The sequence below is a fragment of the Drosophila albomicans genome, chromosome 2L (assembly GCF_009650485.2).
Source record: "Drosophila albomicans strain 15112-1751.03 chromosome 2L, ASM965048v2, whole genome shotgun sequence".
In the NCBI taxonomy this organism is placed as follows: domain Eukaryota; kingdom Metazoa; phylum Arthropoda; class Insecta; order Diptera; family Drosophilidae; genus Drosophila; species Drosophila albomicans.
In genome coordinates, this window is record NC_047628.2 from 25,536,338 (window position 1) to 25,547,052 (window position 10,715).

The 10,715-nt window shown below is 36.8% G+C and overlaps 1 protein-coding gene across 1 annotated transcript; it reads right to left on the reverse strand.

Moving 5' to 3' along the window:
- Window positions 1–669: 669 nt before the first annotated feature.
- Window positions 670–10,240, reverse strand: LOC117565656 (uncharacterized). The gene is made up of 4 exons (XM_052002233.1): window positions 9,137–10,240; window positions 5,768–5,798; window positions 1,010–1,178; window positions 670–971 (listed from the first exon to the last, which is right to left on the reverse strand). The coding sequence occupies exons 1-4, from the start codon at window positions 10,075–10,077 to the stop codon at window positions 847–849; spliced, it is 1,266 nt and encodes a 421-aa protein (XP_051858193.1). The 5' UTR covers window positions 10,078–10,240; the 3' UTR covers window positions 670–846.
- Between the last annotated feature and the right edge of the window lie 475 nt (window positions 10,241–10,715).

Below are 10,715 nucleotides of genomic sequence, written 5' to 3' on the forward strand. Positions count from 1 at the left end.
ATTGTATGCTGGCTGTTATATGCTAGTTGGATAGTTCCCCCCAAGACTCCCTCTCTTTCCTCAATGAGGATTCTTCCGGTGAGCCTGAGTAGCCATAACTTCTAGCGCCTCTGCAACATTCTGGGGGCCAAGCGCATAAATAAGAGATGGCAAAACAGTTCAACCGAAATCCTTAAGATCTATTTATGTTTATCGCAAATTAATTTAGTGTTGTGAAACGTCTCATTAATGTTTGCCTAGATTCTTATCGAATTGCAGCTAAAACGATAGCTCTGACATTAAATTGAAATGTTAGGAAATAAAATAGTAAAAGCTTATTTTTATTTATTGCGTTTATTTTCACTTTATTAGAAGAAAACTTCTGTGGTCAAGAACTAACAATAGAAGCTCGCTCTATCGATAGTATTTCTTTTTATATCGATAACGCAAACTGGTTCATTCAAACACTAACAATCAAAGATTGCTGTATCGATAGTCATATTTTCCATCTAGTTTGTTTTTATATATCGAATAAGTTATTATTAAGATCTTTACTATATTAAAAAATTTTATATTCCATATTTATATGAATTACAATTAAAGAAATAATTTTCAATTGTTGTATCATTTATCGTTTTATCATTGACATTTTAAGCTTTTCCTTTACTCGATAGTTCCATCTCCAAGAAGACAAACTGAAACTTTGATTTGGGAACAATTTTATTAGCAATTTAATTGTGATTTGTGGTCCATTCTCTTTGTAAGTGTTTTGCCTGGTCATCTCATAAATAAATAGTTTAAGTTTGCAACTCCTCAAATTAACAATAATGGAAATTATGCGTAACCGATGTAATAGTTACATCAATCTTAATCATCGTTGTCGCTGCTGCTGTCCAAGTTGTCGTTAATCAATTGAATGGCATCGTTCAGATAATGATAAATCACAATCAAGGCGATGATCAGCAATTGCAAAACTTGGAACTGCAAAAAAAGTAAAATTTAATTAAAGAAAATTATAAATGTATAACATATTTTACCAGTGAAAAGTTGGGCAGATCAAAGCGCCAGAGCGAGAGAAATTTGAAGTGAAAATTGTGCCACAAAGTGGAGCGCATGTCCTTGACAACGTTGCGTATGCGCTTTGTGAATGAGTTCCTTTGTTGCAGCACAGTGTTGAGGGAGCAGAGAAAACTTTGACGCTGAAGTAAATGAAAAAAGAAAGTCAGAGAGATTCAGTCATGTGTACTCGACTGTGAGATACCCGCTACCTATTTTAAATAAAGGAAAAACAGTGCGATATTATTTCTAAAATATACCAATATAATATACCACAAAAATACTAAAATATACTAAATTAATATACCACATTAATACTAAAATATACTAAAGGCTATGGTTTTGAATCAACACAAGAGTGCGGTAATATTCCCAAAATATACCAAATTAATATGTATACTGGAAAGTACTAAAATATAGCATAAGATGTGCTTTGGTATATTGGAATAGTACTACATTGAAAGTATACCATACAATACTAAAATATACCAGATTGTCAAAATGTACCGATTCTAGTAGGCGTTTTTTTTTTTTTCTTATAAAACTTCTATCATTTTTATCCAATAATCGTTCAAAATTATATCTTTAACTCTATCTACATATGTATGTACTATAGATGTTGTAACGGGTAACGAAGCTTGTTCGTTTTAGAAGCTGGTGTACTTGTAACGCTACGAAAGGTGTACGCGATCGCTACGGCTGTTGTCTGGTCGGATGGGAGTGGGCTAAAGAGAAAAAATCCTTTCCGCTACGTGCTTCCGTAGATTAATTATACTATTAGAAAATTCGCGTACTGAAGGAAGGGGGAAAATGGGGAAGAGACATACAAGGACAGTAAACAAAAGAGTTGAAAGTAAACTAGAAGAAAGACAAGTTAGGGATCTACCTTCGACTTGGAACACTTCTCCTTTACGGTGCACTCATTGGTGCAGACGCCCACCCTACCATGATCCTGCAAGGCCAATGTAAAAATCAATTTAGATGACAGGATCCCTTGGAGAAGCTCCTCGTTACTCAACCCTCCCCATACAAATGCTGCATGGTTCCAAATTTGCAAACTTACTCGCACATACTAAACATTATAACAAATTTATTTAAATTAAGAAACATAAAGAAAAGGCAAATAAACAAAAGATAACATGGACGGAATATGAAATAAAGACGTTGAAATATTAAAGCTAATTTAAATCTATTTCATAAATACTTAAAAACTAAATAAATACATAAATAGAAATAAATATGATTAATAGAAATGATTAGCCAATATTTCGTATTGCAATTTTTATATGGATCGCTAATAATAGATAGTTTTTATGCACTATAAAAACTATTTAATTAGTAATCCATATCATTATATGGCAATGGACCATCGGCAAAAGCCCAGCCCTAAGAAACTTAAGGTTTCTCAGGCGCAGCGAAACGAAGCTGCCAGCAAAACAAATGAAAATAAACTTCGTTTGGGCTATAAATTCTGCATTCAACAGATGCAATACAAAAAGCTCTAATGCGTACAATATTTCAATAAAAAGTTATGCATAAGAAAAAGCTCACTTACATCATTCTCCAGCGACGAAAGATCTTTCACAGCCGGTGATATGTGTGTGTGTGTTGTTATTGTTGTTGTTGTTTCAGCTGTGGAGCAAAAGTTTAAAGCCCTAACAAAAGCTTTATGCTAGCATGGTGATCTGAGCTTTTATGCCAGATGTTCCATTGTTTTGATAAACAAATATGACTTAATTTTTAAAAATTGCAAATCTTGACAGAGAACATAAATATTGACGGCCAAGATATATGTAGGACAACTTATTGTAACTCATGAAGTTTATTTACCTCTGATACATAGTATGTTATACCACGTAATCATAAGTAAATTTACAACACAGTTTGTTATTCAACATATATACATGTACGCAACCAATACATTAAATGAACAAAATATAATACAAAAAAAAAACGCACTAATTAAATGGCAGAAGGCCCAAAAGATATAACGTAGATATATATTAACTAACAAAGCAAAACATCTATAGGCGCGGACATCAGCTGCGCCAACTCTCTCTGGGTTGTGCTACGACACTTTCGCAGGTGGTCGCACGGTCACTAGCACCAATCCAGCATCTGTGGTGATGCTGGCGTCCTCCTTGCTAGTCCTCTCAGGGACAAATCTCAACGGAATTTCAGGTGGCGGCTGCGCCGTATCGCTGCAAAACGCTCCTCCTAATTCCTGCCAGACGCAGAGCTTGCCTTTCGCTGGTAGCTATCAGCTGATCCGCTGTAGCTTTCGAAGCGATCGTGCGAAAGCTTTCAAAGCTTTCGCCCAAACTTTTGGCTGCCGGGTGACGATGTGGCGTGGATGTAAATTGTTTGGGTGGCTTAAATTAACGCCTACACCAACAACATCCAAAAGAAAATTTTTACACTGCGTGCCGTCTGATTTTAAGAGAAAAATCAGAGCGTTAATATGATTTTTGTAAATGTTACATTTGCCGTCAGTAATATTTACCCTGCCTTATTGGACGGCACCATATAAAACTCCAAAAATTCTATCCGCCTGTCGCCGGTTGGCTGCTGGCCGAAATGGGGGGGTGATTTCACTCAAAATATATTATGTTTTTTTTGTTTTTTTTCCTTTTTCCCGCACTGTTCACTATTTATTTATGTATGTCACTTTTGTCTTATTTTTTTGGCGATATATGTATATAATATATTTGTTCTCTAGTTTCTGAGAACTGCCATAAAAAAAAATAAACAGGTGACTTGCGAGAGAATGACTAGCATGAAATCAATCATCTAAGCCTTGTCAAACGGACATTAAACTTTGATGCATTCTTATCTTCCCATTCTTTGCCATTCGCTGCCTTAAGATGCATCTATCGCGAAAATCTTTTTGTTGTTGCCAAGCCCCACACACAGATGGCGCTAATAAATTTGTGCCAACAAAATACAATTATCTTAAAAGTTCCTACTAACATTAAACAATTATTATACATTTAACATTTAACTAACAAAAATTGGATTATTAACATACATAAACATAACTTTAATAAATATATTACATTAACTACTATTTTCTACATCTAGTGCCGTGGCGCTGGCATTTTTTCCCTACTTGGCAAAAAAAACCTTTGCCTACTTTTAGGCCCACCAAATAAATGTTGGCGGTCCAAGCGACCACTACAATCCCCCCTGCCAAAATCACACTTTGGGGTCATCACTCCAAAGAGTGATACTCGCTTGGACGAATTGCTTGATATGCGATTTATTGTTTTTAAATCTTTAACATGATATTTTAAAATGAATCGCCCTTGGGTATCTCCTAACTCATAATAACTAATGCTCAACTTATGCTTAATGCGAGATTTCACAAGTGTTGGAGTTAGGTTCGCATTAAAGCCTTTTTCAAAATTATTTTGTTGAAACCTTCGCCTCTCAACTTCTGGACCAATTCTAAAATCTACTTCTCGACTTCTAAGATTGTACTGCTCTTCTTTTTCTTCGTGCTTCCGTTTTATGCTCTGTTGAGCCGTTTGCCTTATTATATCAACGGAATCCGCTCGATGAAAACTAACTGTACGGTTTTCTAGAAGTTCTAAATTTCTTAGAAATGGATAGGTATTGCGATTAAAAATCATGTGTTGTCCAAATGCAACACAATATGGACTGACATTTTCTGCTAACTGCCTGCTGGATCGTAACGCAATTAACGACAATTGCCTAGGAGCAGAGTCAACTCTATAGCTTTCAACTTGAGCCGCTGAATTAACTGACAACCTGTGAAAGCCACCTTCACTCGCTTTCGACAAGTCCTGCGGATGCTGGGTTGCTACGTCCTCCGCAATACTCTGCTGCAAACTAACCATTGGTGGCACAACTGGTGCTAGATCTGAATTCGGCTGAACAAGTTCGGGCATACCAGTCGGTGCAATATTGCTAGAGCCTGTGATTAACAGATTTTGCGCTACTGCCTGGCTTTTGAACTTTGATAGCGTTCGTTCTTCTGAACTCTGAACTGCACTTAGTTCTTCTGCCAAACTCATGGATTTGCTTAACACAGTCTTACAACTTGGGCAGACTTCGTTATTTTCAGTCGCAGTACTGAAACACATATGATGAAAATAGTGATTGCAACTCGTTGTTAGAAGTTGAGCTGGATACTCTACTTCTTTTGAGCATACACCACAGAAAGTTTCTCCCGCCATTCTCTGATATAGTAGATTACACTTTCCACTAACGGGTCTGGCCATTTTGGATATTTATAAATTGCTAACTAAACAAAAAAAAAACGTATGAAACACAAAACAATAATGACAGTAATAATAATAATAGTAATAATAATAAATAAACTGTAAATGCAATCAAACTCAAAAAGATACCAATATAACATAAATAAATTTGGAACCATGCAACACTTATCGAAGGAAGAGTTGCTAACTAATAGTCGAAAGTAGATATTGAAAACAAAGAAAATAGGGAGTCTGAAAAATTGCTCCAGATATAGCGGCAAGTTAAGTAGTTCGAAACCACTTACTCGTTCCAAGCGAATATCTAGAAACAATATCCAAATACAGATAGGGTTTGTTGCATCGCTACCACTTACACTCGTACCCACGTAAAAGATAACGACCATGTTCGTGTGTATTGATTAACACAGAAAAAAAAATAGATATTGAGAAAAAAGAAAATAGGAAATTCGAAAACATAGATAGATTTTGGTTACATCACTACCACTTACACTCGTATCCACGCAGAAGATAACGACCATGCTCGTGTATAGTGATCAACACAGAATCAAAAAGTATATATTTGAAACAAAAGAAATAGGAAATTCGAAACATTGCTCCAAATATAGCGACAAGTTAAGTAGTTCGGAACCACTTACTCGTTCCAAGCAAATATTTAGAAACAATGTTTAGCCACCGATAGATTTTGGTTGCATCACTACCACTTACACTCGTATCCACGCATAAGATAACGACCATGCTCGTGTGTAGTGATCAACACAGAATCAGAAAGCGGACGAACTCCATTGTTTAATTTTTATTGACTGCTATGTTTCTGTCTAGCGGCAAGTTGCAGTTTTATCCGCAAGAAAACTTGGCTCCACATAAGCACCAATACAAAATGTTCAAAACAAGGAAAAGGAATAGGAATGAATGAAAAATTATAGATGTAAAGGTATTTCAAATATTGCTTTTTTCGAAGACAGGCTAGCTAACATACAACAGTTCAATAAAACAATTACGCTAACCTGGCCTCACGTTTGGGCGCCAAATAATATAATTAAACTGTAACGGGTAACGAAGCTTGTTCGTTTTAGAAGCTGGTGTACTTGTAACGCTACGAAAGGTGTACGCGATCGCTACGGCTGTTGTCTGGTCGGATGGGAGTGGGCTAAAGAGAAAAAATCCTTTCCGCTACGTGCTTCCGTAGATTAATTATACTATTAGAAAATTCGCGTACTGAAGGAAGGGGGAAAATGGGGAAGAGACATACAAGGACAGTAAACAAAAGAGTTGAAAGTAAACTAGAAGAAAGACAAGTTAGGGATCTACCTTCGACTTGGAACACTTCTCCTTTACGGTGCACTCATTGGTGCAGACGCCCACCCTACCATGATCCTGCAAGGCCAATGTAAAAATCAATTTAGATGACAGGATCCCTTGGAGAAGCTCCTCGTTACTCAACCCTCCCCATACAAATGCTGCATGGTTCCAAATTTGCAAACTTACTCGCACATACTAAACATTATAACAAATTTATTTAAATTAAGAAACATAAAGAAAAGGCAAATAAACAAAAGATAACATGGACGGAATATGAAATAAAGACGTTGAAATATTAAAGCTAATTTAAATCTATTTCATAAATACTTAAAAACTAAATAAATACATAAATAGAAATAAATATGATTAATAGAAATGATTAGCCAATATTTCGTATTGCAATTTTTATATGGATCGCTAATAATAGATAGTTTTTATGCACTATAAAAACTATTTAATTAGTAATCCATATCATTATATGGCAATGGACCATCGGCAAAAGCCCAGCCCTAAGAAACTTAAGGTTTCTCAGGCGCAGCGAAACGAAGCTGCCAGCAAAACAAATGAAAATAAACTTCGTTTGGGCTATAAATTCTGCATTCAACAGATGCAATACAAAAAGCTCTAATGCGTACAATATTTCAATAAAAAGTTATGCATAAGAAAAAGCTCACTTACATCATTCTCCAGCGACGAAAGATCTTTCACAGCCGGTGATATGTGTGTGTGTGTTGTTATTGTTGTTGTTGTTTCAGCTGTGGAGCAAAAGTTTAAAGCCCTAACAAAAGCTTTATGCTAGCATGGTGATCTGAGCTTTTATGCCAGATGTTCCATTGTTTTGATAAACAAATATGACTTAATTTTTAAAAATTGCAAATCTTGACAGAGAACATAAATATTGACGGCCAAGATATATGTAGGACAACTTATTGTAACTCATGAAGTTTATTTACCTCTGATACATAGTATGTTATACCACGTAATCATAAGTAAATTTACAACACAGTTTGTTATTCAACATATATACATGTACGCAACCAATACATTAAATGAACAAAATATAATACAAAAAAAAAACGCACTAATTAAATGGCAGAAGGCCCAAAAGATATAACGTAGATATATATTAACTAACAAAGCAAAACATCTATAGGCGCGGACATCAGCTGCGCCAACTCTCTCTGGGTTGTGCTACGACACTTTCGCAGGTGGTCGCACGGTCACTAGCACCAATCCAGCATCTGTGGTGATGCTGGCGTCCTCCTTGCTAGTCCTCTCAGGGACAAATCTCAACGGAATTTCAGGTGGCGGCTGCGCCGTATCGCTGCAAAACGCTCCTCCTAATTCCTGCCAGACGCAGAGCTTGCCTTTCGCTGGTAGCTATCAGCTGATCCGCTGTAGCTTTCGAAGCGATCGTGCGAAAGCTTTCAAAGCTTTCGCCCAAACTTTTGGCTGCCGGGTGACGATGTGGCGTGGATGTAAATTGTTTGGGTGGCTTAAATTAACGCCTACACCAACAACATCCAAAAGAAAATTTTTACACTGCGTGCCGTCTGATTTTAAGAGAAAAATCAGAGCGTTAATATGATTTTTGTAAATGTTACATTTGCCGTCAGTAATATTTACCCTGCCTTATTGGACGGCACCATATAAAACTCCAAAAATTCTATCCGCCTGTCGCCGGTTGGCTGCTGGCCGAAATGGGGGGGTGATTTCACTCAAAATATATTATGTTTTTTTTGTTTTTTTTTCCTTTTTCCCGCACTGTTCACTATTTATTTATGTATGTCACTTTTGTCTTATTTTTTTGGCGATATATGTATATAATATATTTGTTCTCTAGTTTCTGAGAACTGCCATAAAAAAAAATAAACAGGTGACTTGCGAGAGAATGACTAGCATGAAATCAATCATCTAAGCCTTGTCAAACGGACATTAAACTTTGATGCATTCTTATCTTCCCATTCTTTGCCATTCGCTGCCTTAAGATGCATCTATCGCGAAAATCTTTTTGTTGTTGCCAAGCCCCACACACAGATGGCGCTAATAAATTTGTGCCAACAAAATACAATTATCTTAAAAGTTCCTACTAACATTAAACAATTATTATACATTTAACATTTAACTAACAAAAATTGGATTATTAACATACATAAACATAACTTTAATAAATATATTACATTAACTACTATTTTCTACATCTAGTGCCGTGGCGCTGGCATTTTTTCCCTACTTGGCAAAAAAAACCTTTGCCTACTTTTAGGCCCACCAAATAAATGTTGGCGGTCCAAGCGACCACTACAATGTTCATACAAACTGACAGACAGACATACGGACTAGATGGCTAGATAGTCTCGTCTGTTAACACTGATCGAGAATATATATACTTTATAGGGTCAGAAATGCCTTCTTCTGTCTGTTCCTAAAGGCTCAAACTTATAATACCCTCCTACCCTATAGTTACAGGGTATAAAAATAAACCATACCCTTGAACAAAAATGTAAATAATTTGAATCCTTTTACTCACCTGTTGCTCGAGACAAGTTTGTGTGAAGAGCAGGCAAAAGTAATCACAGGCAATACACGCATAGATGCAAGCGTTGCCTGCATAGAAGATGCGCTGTTTGCGTGTGGCGAACAACACATGCCAGGTACTACTGTAGTAGGTGTATGAATAGATACCAAAGAGCAGACAATTGGCATTGATGATGAACAACAGCAGCAACGAATGCTGCAGGCAGCTAAAGATGCGGCCAAATCGTGCTGCCAGCTGTTGCAACTGCTGGCAGAGATTCATCAGATTGTCCAGCATAAATGAAGATGCTGGAGGAGCAGAAGAAGGCGCTTCAATTGTGACACTCACACTTGTGATGGCCTCCAATTCGGTGCGTTGCTTGAGCAGCTCTTGAACCTCCGAATCGAGTTGCTCAAGGCGACTCCGCGTCAACCAAGCGAGCGTGCAATAGAATCTCAAAGCGCCAGCTATTACGAGATGTGGCAGAAAGAGCGCAAATCCAATCATGGCATCTTGCAGTGGCGGCAACTTGAACTCCATCTCGTAGCCAATGTAGAGACCAAAGCCGAAGAGCACGAGGTGAGTTGAATACAGCAAAGCATGCGCAATCAGCTCCTCCAAAAAGCACTTTTTAGAGCTGTTCGAGCTCGTCTTCATGGGCAGCGATTCGGTCAGCGCATTGGCCACGCCCACAGTACGCACAGAGGCGTAGATGGCATAGCCAAAGACCTTGACACTCAACAGCAGCTGCAGACGAGTTAAGCGATGCAAAAAAGGCGACACATCCAGCAGCGTCTTCAGCATCGCCGATGGCTGAAAGTGTTGGGCAAAGCATCCTGCATAGAAGCATCCAAGGATGAACACATTGAGAGCTCCAGCCAGAGAGATCCGATAGTTTTGTGATCGAGCATCGAACCAGTGAAGTTGATAGCCACAGAGTAGCAGCAAAATATTCGAACTGCGTAGCACTCGCAGCTTATTCATCTTTAAACTCGCAACTCAAACTGATTTGATGTCATTCTTTTGGACTCCAATTGAACCAATTTTGAGGATTTTATCTGCTCAGCGAATCGTGAAGTAAATAAAAAACATCAACTGAAGCGTGGAAAAGTTCATCGTGACTTTGGATTTTGTTTTTAAAACTTAATTTTTACCAATTTCCATGTCTCTCTACACACTTTTTGACACTTTCGGTAACTGTAAAACTAATAACTCTGCTTAACTTGAATGCGGCATTAACCAGTTTGTAGGGAGAGAGACTAATTGTAAGAGACCTTTGAACAAATGAACTACAATTATTAACTATTTAAAATAAATGTTTTGTGACCCTGAAAAAGAGCATAAATTCTAAATATTGATCGTTGATGTCTGCACAAACGATAGATAATTTTGTTTAAATACAATTTAAATAAAAAACCAAATATTTGCGAAATCAAATACATTTGTGACCTTCATTTTGTTTGAATATAGTTTAATAAATGTGAAAATGTTTGCAATATTTACTTAAAAAATTTTAATGTGACGAAAGTATTTTATATGGTTCTGATATTATCTTAAGCTTCATCAACTAATTTACATGTTTTGATTAAATAATTTTGTTTAAATACAGTTTAATATAATAA

What these genes read in the sequence shown, in the direction of transcription:
- LOC117565656 (XM_052002233.1), bottom strand. Translation starts at nt 10,077, where the DNA reads ATGAATAAGCTGCGAGTGCTACGCAGTTCGAATATTTTGCTGCTACTC. An exon ending in TCTTCTGCGTGGATACGAGT is followed by an intron (nt 1,179 to 5,767) that starts GTAAGTGGTAGT and finishes CATTTACTTCAG; the next exon opens with CGTCAAAGTTTTCTCTGCTC. An exon ending in CAACTTTTCACTGGTAAAAT is followed by an intron (nt 972 to 1,009) that starts ATGTTATACATT and finishes ATTAAATTTTAC; the next exon opens with TTTTTTTGCAGTTCCAAGTT.